The sequence below is a fragment of the Chlamydotis macqueenii genome, chromosome 9 (genome assembly GCF_036417535.1).
Source record: "Chlamydotis macqueenii isolate bChlMac1 chromosome 9, bChlMac1.mat, whole genome shotgun sequence".
Lineage (NCBI taxonomy): Eukaryota > Metazoa > Chordata > Aves > Otidiformes > Otididae > Chlamydotis > Chlamydotis macqueenii.
This window is the reverse complement of record NC_141564.1, coordinates 16,017,367-16,034,297: the sequence shown is the minus strand read 5'-3', so window position 1 is coordinate 16,034,297 and position 16,931 is coordinate 16,017,367. Positions and strand designations below refer to the sequence as shown.

At 46.4% G+C, this 16,931-nt stretch overlaps 1 protein-coding gene across 3 annotated transcripts in view; it reads left to right on the top strand.

Annotated features, from left to right (window-relative positions):
- The window catches only part of LPP (LIM domain containing preferred translocation partner in lipoma), a 330,469-nt gene that overhangs the window by 151,616 nt on the left and 161,922 nt on the right, over window positions 1–16,931 (top strand). For all 3 annotated transcript variants that reach the window (XM_086754441.1, XM_086754442.1, XM_086754443.1), the window contains one exon: window positions 4,198–4,310. In XM_086754441.1, the coding sequence (XP_086610567.1) occupies window positions 4,198–4,310 (113 nt within the window). The remainder of the gene's footprint in view (window positions 1–4,197; window positions 4,311–16,931) is intronic.

The window sequence follows — 16,931 nt, the reverse complement described above, 5'->3', positions numbered from 1 at the left end:
TTTCTCAGCTTGTATTTGTACCCAGAAGGCATCAGGCAGCCAATGGCAAAAATTTTAAGAGTTTTTATTCAGCCTGACAGTCTCGTGCTGATGTAGACTTCTGTTAAGGCTTTGAACGATTTTTTTATTTGTACATTTGAAAAGTGTAATGATGAAATGTCTAAATCTTCTTGGAAAGTGTAAGGGGGGAGATTTTGGGGAAGAGAGGGGTAAAACCTTGCAAATGCATCTGCTTGTCACAGGTTTGATTGGAGCCAGAAGCCGGGCTGGAGCTTGGGAGGCATCACTTCTGTTTATGGCTCTGCTACGGTTTCCCAGCGTGGCTGTGATAAACTTTTCTGTCTAATGACTTGATTGTAAAATACAGGTGAGAGCTTTACTGGGGCTGACAATATCAGCTCTCATGGTTGAGCTGGGTGATGCTCAGGCGCAGGAGTGCGCACGGGTGCCGAGAGAAGAGCTCAGAGCTGCGGTTTCACGGGACGTTGCGCCGTCGTATCTGAAATAACTGAGCTGGTGCATGTGTCACACCGCACAGCCCCTTTGTAGGTTGACTCATGGTCTTCACAGCTGTAAGAAGAAGAAATTAGTAGCTGGCGCAACAAGGAGTGTTTATTTTCTCCTCTAGACGTATGGTAGTGGGCAGAGATTCTCCTTGCTGAAGGCAGGCTGTGCGCGGTGCGAGGAGGGGCGGGATGTGGCGCTCTGCCTGCAAACATTCCTGCCCCAGGCTGCCTTTGCAGAGGGACTTGGTGTGGGAGGGTGATTTCACCTGCCTTGAAGTAGAAGTTGCCTTCTGGAGGTGCCTTGCTGTCTCTCCAGTGATGGAGCTCAGTGCAGCCACTCTCGTAACTTACGTCTCTCCAAGTGTTCAGGCTGATGCCAGGTGAATGTCAACCAAAACTCCAATCTTGGTGCTGAGCATCATTCCATACTAATCAGCCTTTTGCCCATCGTATCCCTTATTCACGGAAGGGCAGTGGGGTTAAATCAGACAGAAGAGAGTGAATGCTCAGGGTGGGACATATGCTCCACCAGCCCATGCTTAAGTCTGGTAACCCCAGAGTCCCGTTTCCCCTGTGAGCGCCGGTGCATCCATGCAGATCAGGGGACGGTCCCTTCCCCAGATGACTCCCCATGTAGCTGGCTGGTGCAGGGGGTGGTCAGCGGTGATATGCTCTGCCTGTATGTGGACTTTCCTCCCTCCTCCCATGGCTTGCCTGGCTCTAAGCAAGTGAAATATCTCTGGCTTGCAAAGCTTCTAGGGTGAGGGAAGGTCCCTGAGGTGCATTGGAGCTGCTTAAATGGAGTGTAAGCTTGCTGTCAGTGTTTTTTTCCTCCTTTACTCCCTCAAATGTAGACCTGTTTCTTCCACATGTTGTCTAAAACCATATGCTGCTCAGGACAGAGATTTTACGGTCTTTGCATGCTTCCCTCTCTGCCGGAAGGAGGCTTCCAGCAATGCCAATAAAAATAATAATACAGTAACAGCTTTCCCTCCTGCATCCAAGGGAATACTTTCCTGCGAGTGCAGTGGGAACAGCATTGAGTCCTATGGCTGTGAGTGGGAAAGAGGAAAGTGCAGTGGCAGAATAAATAACTAAAGCTGTGAAGGAGGAAAGTCCATCTGTTCGCAGAGGACCAGGAAAAGGCCAAACATCTGCAAGGTCCCCCCAGTTCATCAGGCATCTGCTGTCTGCTTCCCAGTCTAAAAACCTTCCCGTTTTGGGGAGAGCGGAGCCAGCAGCTTATCTGACACAGAGTCAGCAGAGCTAGACTGGGATGCAGCAAAGCCAGCTGTCTCCTCCTGCAGAGAAAAGTGTTTTCTTCCGGACTCTAGAAAGGTCTCTTCTCTGTTTCTGTCCTTTGCTCCTCTTCTGAACAATCTTGCCAATGTTATTTTCTTTTGGGAGGAACAGGTCTTCCAGAGGGGCGAAGTGGTGTTTGTTTTGTGTTTGTTCTAGCAAACGTTGCTTTCCCCTTCTGTTCTAGCAATTATTTTTCCCTTCTGTTTTTGCACAAATGCTGTCCATTTCTCTGTCTCATCCCCTTCAACACATTCTCCACCTCGGTTTTGCCTAGGTATTTTGAAGGGCTGTAATGAAGCAAGAGTGTCTGACTAATGTGCTGTGCAGGGAGATGAGGCTTTGGCATCGGAGCGGGGGCTAACTGCAGAAACATCATCTGAAGTGTGTTCTTTGGGAAGGATGTGTCCGCTGGAGTTGAATTTGTTTGCAAAATCATGTTGGTTAGTTGGAGAGGCATTTTCAGAGCAAAGGAGAAAAGTTTACGTAGCACTCAAACATTCCAACATTTTTCAGAGCTAAACATTAAGGTATTAATTTCAAAATAGCTCTTCTTTTCTTTTTACTCTGTATTGTATTTCAAATGATTTCAAATAAAAGATTGGATTAATTATAGGGCAAAGAGGAGGATACTGCCGATGTTATTGGACAGTTTAAAAAAAAAATAAATCTTGAACTCTGTAATATCATAAGCCAGTAGGCTTCAAAGGATTTTATGTATTGGAGCAACATGGTTATCTTAAATTAGTTTTCAGTGTGTTGTTTTTGACCTATCTTCGTGCATCTGTACTTAGGATGATACTTTCTTATGAACTCAGCGGGGATTTTTTTGAGTCCTATCTGTGCTCACTTTGGGGAAGATGGGAATAAGTTACTTTCCTGGGAATTAAGATCCTTAAAAGTCCTGGGAGGAGTTTGTGCCTTTCGGAGAATGATTTGTAATTGAACAGAAAAGCTTTTAAGGGCTGCAGACCCACCTGCTTCCCATGGCAGATAGCGTGAAGGTGCCATGCTGGCGGTGCTGCCCAGCTGGTGCCTGTGCCTGGGGCGGGCTGAGCCGGGGGCTTTGGACCTGGGCACGGGTGGTCCAGAGGACTGTGGGTCACTGGGGTTTGGCTCAGCACCTCTCCGAGTGGTTTGGAGCCTGCTCCTTGGTGTTTGGGGGTGATGCTGAGGGCCTATAGCTGGGAGGTGGTGTGGCACTACATGGAGATGTGGAGGGTCAAGTAGGGAGCCCATGTTTCCTCCCAAAAGGGTTAAAACCCTCCAAAAGCAACAGTTCCTATATACATGAAATATCACACTTTTATTCATCTTGAACTTCCATCCCAGATACTGCATACAGCAGAGCCAACAGCAAACAGCTCTACTTGCAGCACAAAGCTTTATGAGAAGAAATAAAAATATACCAAAATGGTCCAAATTACAGGCAACTGCCTCTCCAGGAGCCAAATCCAGCGCTAATAGCAAACGCCCTTTTTCCGTCCTTAGGAGGTGCTTTCAGAGCCTGGTGTCCTGCTGCCCGCAGCCTCTGCTGCTCTGTCCTTGTTTTCTCCTTTGTGCTTCCACCTCCCATTAAGTTTTCAAGAAGAGGTCTCCCATCTCTGCACTAAGCTGGACGGCTTCACAGCCAGTATGCTACTTTGCCTTCACAGCAGCACTTTTGGAAGTTTAAGATGAGCAAATCAAATGTAGGTATTCTGTACATCAGCCCCATGTAAAAAGCCTTCTCAGAGTTAAGAGTTGAATGCTTCTAAGCTTGCAACAGTGGCTGTTGTCACTGAGAAGAGCCTGTGATCTTCCCAGCAGTTCTTTACATGAAGCCTGTAGGAAGAGGGAGATGCAAAGACCACAGCTGTCTGCCAGACGCAGGGATGCAGGAGATGCGCTGGTCTAGATTTTGGGCTCCAGCTCCAGCCCTCTGTCCTCTGTCCCCTCCCTCAGCAGGGAATCCCTGCTTTTAAACGTATCCCGTGCTGTCTTTGTAGTGATCAAGAACAGCTGGCATAGTTTAGTACACAAGGTGGGTGAATTGGATGGGATCCATTGTGAGGCTGGACACAAGGCGTTCGTTATTGCAAGTTTTGTGGTTGTCTGTGGCAGGTTTGAGATGCAGGCTTCACTCTGTGGAGCTGGTTGTCGGTGCCTTCAGGCTTTGCGGCAAGTCATCTTCTGCTGTGGGGTCTGAGCACCCCTAATCAGTCTGCCAACGTTATTGACCTGTTGTAGCCATCTCCTGAAGTAGCAAGGGGTGCAACTGGGCATTTAATGGCTGAACTATATGTTACTTCCTGTGCCACAAAACTGAGGGCAGAGCTGTGAGTATTGCAGGGTTCATCCTCATCATCTTTGTCATGCTGGTGAGTCTGAGTTCTCCCATTTTTTCTCCTAGGGGACTTCCTTCCTCCACCCCCACCTCCTGTGGATGACCTCGGGAACATCACATCATCACAAGGTACCTTTCCTCCACCACCCCCTCTGGATGACGTTGCTTTCAATGTGCAGGTAAGAAGACAAGAATTTTGTCGGTCATGCAGAACTGGTCCAAAAATGGTGGGAATGAATGGTTGATAATAAAACGAGGTGGCAAAGCGCTGCGGTTAGAAATCATGTGTTAGGAACAACTGAGTCAGCTTTAGCAAACTGTTTCCCAAGTAGGGAATATTTCCATTCAAAACTTGCTGGGCTATTAAAGGATTTTTCCCATCCGGCTTGAATTAGAAGACTAATTGCGTTATGTCCTTGTGATGGCGAATGGGAGTGAAACCTTTCCAGAGTTAATTGTTTTCTGGAAGGGCCATCTCCTTCCATGGAGAGACTTTAGGGCAGTAATCTGATCCTAAAAGTTCTTTGTTTAGATGCCTAAAATTAAGTGAAGCAAATAAGCCCTGGCCCAGGACCCAGTGATGTCACTGGGACCCTTTTCACTCTCTTTTTGCTGGCTTGGATCCTCTAGATTTGCCATCTGCATGGAAGTGCAGCTTCTAAGATGCTTCAGGTGATGATAGTATGTCCTGTATGTATAGGGACATACCTTGAACAACTTTGAAAGGTATGAACACCTTTGTGCAGACATCGCCGGCTTGCCTGGAGTGCTGAGTACTGTTGTGTTAGCTCTCGCACGTTCAGAGGAGATGTGTTCAGACTGCAGGGACCGGCTGTCAAGGTGATCAAGGAGTGAGGAGCTGATCTTGCCAGTGGAGACCAGAAGAGTTTGGCTTGTTAGCTGAGCAAAAGGAAGGCTGAGGAGGGGGGTATGGTTGCAAATTTGAAATACATTTGGAGAATAAGCAACCAGAGAAGAACTATTTCAGCTCTGGGTGAGTGGTTGGTGCAGGAACAGGAGAGGCTGAGCTTGCCAGAAGTACATTCATGCTGGCGTTTAGAAAGTTTCTAAGCACCAAGGCTGCGAAGGTCTGGAAGAGCCTTCTGGGAGGAGCAGTGAGAGCAAAACGAGTGTGATCTGGGTTTGAGGCTGAGGAGAGTTGTGTAACCACATGTCCACAGCCATGGGGCTGACATTGATGACCTTGGAGGGTTGTGGCAGTCCTGTCCCTCAGTGGATTTGAACCTGAGAACAGGCTAGTGGGCAGACATTAAACAGGATTCAAGAGATCTGACTTAGTTCCTGACCCCTCACAGACTCTTAGAGTCTACTTTGTGCCTCTGTAAAAAGTAAACATTTCCCTCCCTTGTGGGCTTCCTGTGATCTCTTGCCTGTGGCGAGATGTTCAGATGCTATCACAACATCTCAGTGTGTTCCTGCAAAGGATTCAGTGTTTGAGAGGGAAGGGGTTAATGAGGATTTAGTTCTCCCTTGCCAGGAAAGGCTGCAGCCGTCAGGGACATTAGCCAAGTGCAGAGCATGGCTTTTCCCAGCCTTGAGGGAATGAAGTAATTCCCCAGCAAGTGTTGTTCTGCCTCTTATCTCTCTGAGAAGGGAGCAGAGGAGCTTCCAGACCTTCCTGGGAAGCAGCGAAGCAGCAGGCTCTTGGCGAGGGCAGGGTGTTGCCTGCACAGGAACCGGGGCAGTAGCAAGGGGTGGTGGCACCTCACCTGCTTCTCTGGGGTCAGGCTTCCCCTTTGCCTGTTAGCCCAAGGAGGTGGCCTTGCCGTGTTTATTGGAAGGGGCTGTGTCTTCAGCTCCTCATGCCTACCTCCTACAGTGGGTCCAAAGATGTGCCTGAGCCACTCGGGGCCATCACTGGGCCGTGTCCCTTGGTGGAATCACCAGACAGGATGGCTTTTCCCCACTGAAATTGCTATTTGTTGCATCCTTTCTCTCTGGCTTTGGGAAGCTGCGTCTGGAGCCGTGTTCAGTGTTGGGTTTTGGCAGGGGCTTGGTTTGAATGAGATTCCTTCGCGTGGCATCCCATTCGGAGGAAGGCGAGTCTACCAGTCGTACCCCAGCACTCCTGCCTGTCACCAGCCCAGGTGTACTCTGTGCAGCAAACATGGAACCTTGCCTCCTTGCCTTTAATCTGTGCTCTCTTGTCACCTTTTTCTCCTTTCTTTTCCCTCCCATCCTCTGAAGGAGATCGGGAGCAGTCAAAAGCCAGAGCTAAGTCAGGAGCCGGCTGGGTCTTGTGTTGCAAGATCAGCTCCTTATCTTGCAGGAGCAGCAAAAGCTGTGCAAGACATAAGGCCCGAGAGATGAGGGAAAGGGGCAAGTGGCAATGGAGAAAGCTACTTGATGCCTTTGTGCATTGAACAAAATCATTTTCCTGACTCCAGATGGAGGTTCCCGTGCTGAAGGAGCTGAATGAATAGTGGCTGTGTTTCTCCTGCTGTGAATCCTTTCTCAAACCTCAGGACGTGGTTGCCTCATGAGCATGTGTTGGATTGGGCTCCAGCAAACTAAAGCCAAGCCTAATTCTGCTCTCTGATGCCAGGCCACTTAATTTTTATGCCTCAGTTTCCCCATTGCTAAATGTAAGTGCTGGAGGAGATGACCCCATTCCAGAGCATGGACCAGACCTGAGGCTGCTGCCTGAGGGGGTTCGACCCCTGCGGACCTGCTGCCAGCCCTTCAGATTTACTCCAGAGATTGAAATTTATCTCCTCCAGAAAATCAGTCCCTTTACAACAGAAATTTCTCTCTGGAAGGCGGAGTGCTGATGACAGCTTATGAAATAAATATGTGTGCTGTGGCTCCTGGTAAAGCTTTTTATACTAGGTGTTAAGTTGATGAGGGCAGCAGAATATATATGTTTAGTTTATTATAATTTTGTGCGTTACTGTTAGCAGACAGCTAAGAGCTGCACAGATTATTACAGGTTAAATTCCAGCTTAAGAGCAGCGGTTAAAATAATAATGCCCAGTTTTCATAGGCCTGTTTATCTCTGGATCTCTGTTTGGACAGTGGAACTGGCCACTTAGGATCAGATCCAAAAAGGTACTTTAGTGTCTGACTTCCCTTGAGGTGCTTGTACTCTGATGGAAATCAGAGGAGGACTGCGTCGTGAAATACCTTTGCAATAGATCTGGCATTTTCTTGTAATTTCTGCTTTCCCGTCTAGACCTGTCATGTTCAGATTCACAGCGGGGCCGGGGAAGAACGGGGAAGGAAATTTCAACTCTTTTCTCATTAACTGTAATGCTTTTTAAAGAAAAAAAAAATGAAAAGGAAATGTTTATTTTTAAAAAGAGTGCATTGGGGCTGGGGGAGAGCTGTGTTGGGAAGTTCCCCTTCGGCTGAAGTCAGCCGGCGAAGGCGAGGGCTTGTTCCCAGAATGGTGCTGAGGGCGCGGCGATGGCGTGTTTGACAAATAAGGACATGAGCAAAGAGCCTTTTGCCACGTTGGCTTGGGCTCAGTTTAAAAGAGGGAAAAAAAAAAAAAAATCCTGGACGGGAAGAAAAATGAAATCACTGTTTGTCAAATGGAAATAGATAGATCTGGGAAGGAGGGAGGGAGGCAGATTTTTATTATTACTTTTTTTTTGCCTTCTAGTTTCAAAACAGGCATTCTGCCCAGGCCAGGGAAAGCAAAAGTGAAAAACTCTCATAAGCAACCTCTCGAGTGCCCTGTTTGCTCACAGAGGGACCCTTGCTTATGGCACTGGTGATTTCTTCCTTCCTTGCCAGGCAGGGTTGCTCAGGGATGAGGACTGTGCACAGCGGTGTGAAAAGCCGCTCCCTACCCCGCGTCCCATCTCCAGGAAGGCTGGCTCTGGAGCCGTGTGCACTATGGGAGCATCTCGATGAGCTGTGTCATAGGGGCTTTGGATCTCCACTGGTTTCACAACGATCATCTCTCCCTAAAGGAGAGATTCAAAGCCCAGCATTTCATGTCAGGGCAGGACCTGGATGGCTCAGAGGAGATGCAACCTTCAGCTGTGGACCTACTGAGGGCCACCTTGGAAAAACAGGCATTTATGAATCGCTGCTCTTTACCCACATCTGCAGTGTGGGTCTGATTTTCATTTGGGGCTCTGTAGATGCTACTGCAACATGGAAAGGAGAGGATTGTATCCAGCTGGGAGATCGCCTCTTTCCCAACAACCCATGGCTGTTATCAGTGTGGATTTTATTGACAGGCCACAAAACACTTAGCAGAAGAAATACCAGTCACTCCCTGATAAGGAAGCTGAAGCAGGGAAGGTGCTTTGCCTAGGTCACCAGGCTGACCAGCGACAGGCTAAAAATAGGATCCAGATCTCCTGCATCCCAGAGCAATTCTGCCTGCTACATTGCACCTCCTCGTTACTGTAAAAACTGTAAATTAATGAGTGACTACCATCCATGGTAGAAAGAATTTGAGATATACCAGAAAGGATGTACAAAAGTAGTTTAGGATGGGGTTTAAAGTGAAGAAACATTCAGACTTTGAATAGTTGCATGAAGGGTAGGTTTAGATTAGATATGAGGAAGAAATTCTTCACTAGAGGGTGAGTAGGCACTGGCACAGGTTGCCCAGAGAAGCTGTGGATGCCCCATCCCTGGAAACATGTTGGATGGGATTTTGAGCGACCTGGTCTGGTGGAAGGTGACACTACCCAGGGCAGGGGGGTTGGAACTAGGTGATCTTTAAGGTCCCTTCCAACCCAAACCATTCTGTGATAAAATAGTTTAATATGACACCTGTTTGTTATAGCCACCTGTGCATGGAGGGGCTGCAGTGTTGCGCTGTACGTGGGCAGGAGCTGTTCTCACGTTCAGACCTACTGGACTCACGGACCAGGTTGTATCATGCTATTGCGATACGCAGGAAATCAGCCAAAGGGCTCAAATTCCTATTGCCAAGGAATTTTGGGAGGAGAAATGCTGAAACGCGGTCTGAAGGTGTATGCGTCTTCCTCTACGAGGCTGTTCAGACGAGACCCGTCTCACTCCTCCCTAGCACTCACGCCTGGGAGAAGGTGGGAAAGTGTTGATAGATGTGAGCGGCGAGAGCCGCATCTTTGTTACGGAGGAGGTTGCCAGGCATTTTGCTGTCTGCCTCCTTCCCAGCAAGTGGCGGCGGTGGTGCCTCTCCGTGGGCTGTGACTCACTGACTGAGGAAACAGCCGGAACGAAGGATTTTTTTTTTCTTTTTTTTTTTTTTGTTTTGGGTGCACATATTGACAAATAGTTGGGGAGGGAAGAGCATGATTTTTGTCTACAGGGGGTGCTGCCTTAAATAGTACATCTCCTGCTCGGCAGCGTGGTGCTGGGCTCTGCCTGGGTGCTGGGCTTGCTTTAAATCGCCTGCCTTTTAACATTTGGAGAAGTTGAAAAGGCCAAAGAGAGCAGAACATGTGTTCAGCCTCCCTCTAGTGCTAGATTTTGTTAATCATCGGGATTATTGGCCTGGGCATAGGTGCTCGCTGGCAAGGAACGTCAGTCAGGCAGCGCAGCTCTGGCTGCCGGCAGGGCTGCCTGGCTCCGGCAAGCAGCGGTAGCTCCCAGTGACTCTGTCAATAAAGCCATAGTCTGTGTGTATCGCTTGGCATTTGAGATCCAGCTTTTGCAGATTTCTAGGACTCTTAACCTGATTTATCAAAATCCATGTGATAAGCAACTGCCTTTTATCTAAATTGAAGCCGTGTCCAACAGTATAAATAAATTACCTGGTAATGTTAACTCTCTTACTCAGACCTTGGCTTTGCAGGAATGCTTTTGATCTGTCTCCCTTCTTCTGCCTTCCTCGTGTGTTTGAGAAACGGGAATGTGCTCTGAATTAGACTTGAACAAATAACGTGTATGCTCTCTGCATGTTTAAATGCTCCCTGAGTCTCTACAGGTCCGTATGTGTTTGCTCTATGATAGGGGTTTCTAAGCACTAAGGTGAGAAAAATTAGTAATACAAATCTGTACGTGTTGATGAATGTTTGGATGCATGACACATAAAATGCATGTTTTGCTCATATGCATATATATACACAATATATATATAAGAAATGCATAATGAGTCGGGATATAGAGCAGACCTCCACATTATTGGGGAACAAGCATGCACATTTTATCCTTGCTGCTTTTATCCCTTTCTGTGGGTAGCATGGCCAGTAGATCCAAGATCACAAGAGAAAAGGAACACTGAGCATTTCAGGCAGCTCTTGATGCAACCCATCTTATACGCATGTTTGTTTTACAATGCCAAACCACATTCTATTTTAAATCTTTAATGAACCTCTGTTCCCATCTATGTAACTTTCCAATCTTTACTCTCTTCAGAATAGACAAAGATGCTTATTATAAACCACAAATTTTACTGAAAGAGTGAACTGGAAAAGTTTTAATTGTACAGCGTAAGCCTGCCATTCATCTCTCTGCCTGGCTATTAATATCTTGGCAAGGTTATAATGCAACGCAGCCTTTAATAGCTAAACCTCTCGGCAAGGACTACAAAGGAAGCAAGGATCCAAACAGTTAACTGTGCTCATTATTTTCATCGCACTTATTACTGTGTTATTTAGTGCATTTGTTATGTTATTGTTTAATATGGTAACACGGCATGCAGGATGTGCCAGGACCTGCACTGGTGCATGCTTGTGCCTTCTTTGGGAGGAGGGTTGCGACTGAGGCTGGGAGATGCTTTCGGAGATGCAACAGAGTGGCTTTTGATGATCTACCATACAGCGGGTGATGAGGTGAGGGAGCAGAAGAAAGCAAAAGCTTAATACAGATCATATGTAAATAAGGGCATGGGATCATCTAAAAAGTTGTGATAGGAAACAGAAAGATTAGAGATGTTACTGACTGTGATGTTCAGTAGATCATCAAGCTAATACCATCCCAGGTTAAGGCATAAGGCAGTGTGAGCATGTGTGCCAGCTTGGGTCCGAACAGCAGGCGGTGGTCCCCCGGTGTTTTGCCCGTGGTTACAAGCCCTGGTGGGCACCTCCTGACTCATGTGGGTACGTCTGTGTGGGACACTGTCACGCTGCTGGAGTCAGGTTCAGTTCTGGCACCTGTGGAGAGGTTAATCTGTAACCTGTGGATAATAGAGACATGAATGTGAAAAGTAATAGGGGAGGCACGGAGAGCATGCAGAAAAAGCAGGCAGTTTTATCCTGTCAGAGATAGTACCTGCCTGTGACAGAAAAAAAGGAAGCAAAAACATCATTGTATCCCAAGGCAGAATGATTTAAGCAGAGGGAAAATAAAAAGATAATGAAGATGTGGGAATTCTCCCATCAAAGCAGATGAACTGAGTGATGGAAGAGAGTGAGATAATATGGGCAGAATTGAAAAAGAACCCATTCTTCTTATTTCTGAGTGCTATTCAAATCTTCTGTTGGATTAGCAGATCCTAGGAAAGATCTCTCTTGCAAGATCGGTTGCTCCTGTGTCAAATCCTGGGTAGCCTGTGTTGCATTAGGGAGCGGTAATGAAGCGGCGAGACTGAGACAAACAGACTGTCAGTAGGAAGAAGGAATTCTGAAAATTGGAGCAGACAAATTATTACGCCTTTTCTGTGAAGCTGGCTGAGATTGGAAGGTGTGGTTTAGAAAGTCAAAGTCTTTCCATGCATTTTGGGCATGGTGGTAGACTGGAACATGACAGAGCAGATGGAGTCAGATTCCCACCTTGATTTTGGTGCTTTAAATACTGTGATACTGTGCAGTACAGAAATGAGCTTTGGTCAGGCAAGATGAAAGGAAATACAGCTATACTGGTTGGAGAATCCAGTTGTCTGTCTAAATTCAGTTTTACAGCTCTGGAGTAGTTCAAAGAGTAGAGGAAACTTCATCCTATTTTTGATGCAAATTTTGTCTGGCAGTAATGAGGTGTGAGTATGGAGAAGTTGTGAGAGCATCTAATTTCCAAGAATTGAAGTGGCTCAAATGCAGGTTCCTGTCTCTGTTTTTTAGTTTCTACCACTGGTGAAAAACAGCTTCAGCTGCCATGACGAGTGGTTTTGTTGTCAGAAAGTGTTGTATCTGCAGCACAGTGACTGAGCAAGCTTAAAGTGGTAGAAATACCAATGAGAAATGTTGTTGTAGCCAGAGCTGGAGGAATTTGTCCCAAGACAGAAGGGCAAGCATGATTTTTAGTGTTTGCTGCCATTAAACTCCATCTTTGCAGGACCTTTTCCCACAATTGTATTTTCCAGTTTTGATTTGCTGATGGAAGTGCAGGGTGGTGATTAGGTTTAACACACAAAGAACAGGTGAGGAAGAGCATCTGGAAAACATCATATGATGTTTTTAGGGCTGTTTTTAGTGATGTGAGTAGTAAAATATAAATGTTTGGGAATGCTGTAGTAACTCCAAATGTTGCTGAAGCCAGCAAGTGGCAGCTCCACCAGAGGTGCTGTACAAATCCTCTCATTAAAGAGTCCAGAGCTAAAGCTCCTTCCCTCTCCATCTCCTCATTTCCGCTTTTCTCTCTTGCCATGGAAACAGGCTCATGTCTTGTCACGTCCCAGGTCTAGCCTTCCTCTTCAGCTCTGTCATTCCACTCACTGCCGAGTTCCTCTCCCCCTCTTCCCCCTGTCTCTGCCAGTTCCACTGGTTCTGTCCTGCACTACTCCTCTGTGTTCCCAAAAGATGCTGCTGCTGAGGTCTGTGCAGATGTTTGGGCATCGGGGTTTCCCCAGGGTAGTGGTGGGGCTGGTGGTAGGGCGCGGCACTCTCTCGGTGCTGAGATAGGATAAGCCTCTTAAAGATATTTATGTAGGGAATATACTTTCTGTGCAGATGTAAATCCCGTTTAGCTTCTGTGGCTGTATTGGCCCCACACAGAAATACAGTTAAAAGATATTTTCCTGAGGTCTAATGTGTTCTTGAGACACCATATTTTCTGATGTGTGAATTCTTATTGAAGAACAACTGACATTCATTTATCTGCATATGGACAGTATCAAAATAAACCCTGGAGCTCATCTCTTTTTTGCAGCTGAGGTTCTTGCTTAGGAGATGTGTAGCAGGTAAGCTGTCCAAACGAGGGGGTAGTTTTTAAAAAAGAAAGAAAACCCATGGTCGTCCAGCCAAATCAAATACCAGACACACATCTGGCAGCCTTGAAAGGGAGGAAAAGGTAGGCCTAATGGTTTGGAAAAGGAGATTGCAAACTTCTTGAAGGCAAGGACCTTTCTCTGTCAATCAGTGCTGCGGGATCGGCCTGGCTGAGGCTTGCCCGCCCTGTGGACTGCAATGATCTACTGCCCCAGAAACATGTGGAATGAGGCAGTGTCCAGATTTTCCTCCTCTCAGCTTTGGGAGACATATAGTAGATTTTTAGCGTGACTCATTTCTGCAGAAGCCAAACCCAAGCCATTGACTTTCGTGTAGTTTTATACATTCATTTTGCTGACATTTTGCCAGGCTCGCTGGGAGATTCTTGAATCCTTGCAAATGTTTTGGCGCACGCTCCTTCCTAGTACAGCAAAACAAGCAAACAAATTTCGAAGTATGTTATATGTTCAACTTCTGCACTTGGAGCTTATTCACGCTGTGAAAATTGACTGGCCAATTTTAATTTTACTCTTTTTTTTTTTTAGGTGGTGATTTCCTAATAGCTTCACAGTCCCTGTTCAGGAATGCTTTCTCAAATTCGGAGAAGCTTGACTGTGTGCTTAAACTTCATTAAAGTTGATAGAACTTAAGCACGTGTGTAAAATTAAGCATATGCTTATGTTTTATACAGCCTTTTTGCAGGTGACACAAGCAGCTGCATATGGGTTTCCAACATGTGATTAAATTCCAAAAGGAGTTTTTAAAAACAGTTTTAGTCAACCTTAATTTTCTGAAATTGGTAGCTTTAACAAAACCTATCTTTTTTGATTAAAATTGCCTGAGATGTGTCCCTTTTAAAAAGCTCTTCACTTAACTGTCACAATATACAGTCTTGTGTGGGATAGAGTTTGTTCATGTAAATTTAATTTCCAGTTAAAGTGGTACAAACACTAAGTGATTTCAGTAGATCTTTATGAATGTGGCAGTGCTGTTGCTTTCTCACCTCTGTCAATGCGGGGGCCGGGCCGAGCCGTTAAATTGTCAGCTGCACCCTTCTGTGTATCGCAGATCGTAAAGCTTTGCCTGGTCACCCAGGGAGACCAAAGGCATCCAGCCTTGATCCGCAGACATCAAGAGATGGAGAAATCTTGGAAGTTTGTTCTAGCGTTTAATGACCCGCAGTATTATGCATAAGTGCATATCTCTGTTATATTTAAATAGAATTTCCCTGGCTTCAGCTTCCCAGCTGCTGCGTGTTTTTCTGCTTTGCTAGATTGAGCAGTCTTGTGGTATATGGCGTTATCGTTTAGATGTTGCTATAGAGCTATAGAGCAGCTATAGAGCTGCTCAATCTCCTTCATAAGAGAAACCAAGTGAGCTCTCTACTCCTTGTCAGCTGTTTCTGCTTTCCTGGGGCATCTCTCAAGTTTTTAAAATACGAACTTCCAAACTGGATGTGGTGTTCAAGCGAGAGACTCACCAGAAGTGTTGAAAGGAGTAAAATCACCTTCAGCTTGCACTTTCCTTGCCCCAGCATGGCGCAGCACCAGGAGCTGGTGTTTGATGTGGTTTTCCCCTATGGAATGTAAATCCTGAGTCGAGGGGCTGGGTGTGACAGCTTACCCTGTGCGTAGGGGTGTGTAATTCGTGGCTTGTCAGACACGTCCTGTGCCGTTGGAGGCATCCTGCTCTTTCCTCTTCTCTTACACCAGAAAAGGAAAGAGGAAGATCACAACTTGACCAGAATGTGGAGATGAAGGGAGTCTTTTTTTTATAAATGTAAAGTTCACATCATACAAGTCAGTGGGAAGATCTTTCTTTATTGCAGCGGACTCTTAATGAGCTGTTTGGTTTCTACATTGATTAAACTTTGTAACTGTACTGGGGTAATTGGTTACTCTTCGGTCATGGTTCCCCTTGGAGGCAGATGATGAAATATCCGATATCTCCTCTTAGTTCTCAGTTTTCCTGCAAGCAGCAATACTCTGCGGGGAACATCAGCTCTGCTTGATGGCTAATTAAACATTAATTTGTGACGATATTGGAGCAGATTTTAGGTTGGCGGGGGAGTGGGCAAAGAAAGGGGAAACTTTTAACAGTCACCATAATTATCAATAACGAGTCCTAATGTAATTGCATGAATTAAAAGAAAAAGGATGTATTCCCTGCTGCTGTAAAGTTAGTTAAAGTCAGTGAAAGTCACGCTGGGTCAAAAGGATTTCATGGCCAGCTATTCTTGCCCCATGAACAGAGAGGTAGCGCTGTCCCGCAGAAGGCATGAAGAAAAAAATGATATATTCCACTTTGTATATTCTGCTGCTGAGCAGGAACATTTCACTAACTCAATTTAATTCCCAAGGACGAGAGATTGTAACTCCACCCGGAGAATATTAAATTGCCTTAATGGAAAAAATAAACTGTTTTTATTCTCCCCCTTCTCTCCCCATCTTCCCCATTCAGTTTTCAAATAACTTTATGTGCCTCCTTAGTTTATTAATACACTTCTCATCTTGCTGTTGATTTTGCATCTGGTAGCACTTAACACAGGCAAGTCTCCCAAAGCTTTTGATCAGACATGTTAAGTAAACTATCAGGACTGTCGGGTCTGCTGCTCTGGCAGATGTCGGCTCATGGGATTCATCCTCTCTCTTCATCTCCTGACTGTTCCTTATCAAATCCATCCTGCTGCTTTCATGAGCTTGAGGATCATGGTGCCTCTTCCTTAGGTACTAGCTGGCCCACAGTATGAAGATCCTCTGGTCGATTTTGCTGTTTCTCAGTAGCACTGCAGTTTTGGAAGCCCCACTTAGCCACCCTTGAAATTTCCAGGACTTCCTCCCACGAGCAAAATGCAGTGGTCAGAAACATGGAAAAAGCCAGGTGCAGGTTTGAATGCTCGAGGTAGACATGTCAGTCTGTGATATGGGGAGCAGGGGGCTGGATAACACTGTCCTGGAGCAGAGCAGATGGGAGCTGAGGGGATCAGACAGCACAGGACCTCTATGTTGGCATCTCCAGCTTTGGGGCACCTACAAGTTGGACTGTGAGGCAGATCTTGTTGACTGCTTTAACCTGTTTACTGCTTCCTCTTTACCCCTGTCATATAATTGCCTCAAGGGTGGCAATGGGACAGAGACCATTGCAAATCTCCCATGGGCTATTGTTCATGTCCCCTCACAGCTACCAGGGTCATTAGCTGCTGGCCTTGGACCCAGTGCTTCAGCAGAGCATGCCCCAGGCCACAGAGCCTGTTGGATAAATCTCTGATGCAGCCTCATCTTTTTTTTTTTTTTTTTTTTTTTTTTTTCTTTTCCTTCCTTCCTATTATCCAGCATCCAAGGCCAAATCCTCTTCTGTGGTCTTGAGAAGTCTGGACAAACTGTGGCCTTTTGTGGCAAAAGGTCCTCTCCAATGTTAGGAGCAGGAGCTGTTTGGAAGGGAGTGCAGTCCTGAGCTCTGCCCTGGTGTTACCGCTGCCCATCCACACTGGTGGCATCCGGCCCCTGAGCAGAGCCAAGGTGCTGATTTTGGGCTGGGAGTTCCTCTCAGGATGTGGAGAGGACAATGGCTTATTAAACAGTGATGGAAGATGGGCCCCTGGCCCACAAGCCAGCGCTCGGTATGGTGGCGACTTGGATCCAGCCCTCTGCTCATGTGAAACCCAGGTCATCCTGCAGTGAAATTGCAGCTGGAGCTTGGATGGCTTGGGCAGTGGCTTGTTGTCTTCTGGCGCGATTTGTTAGGCCT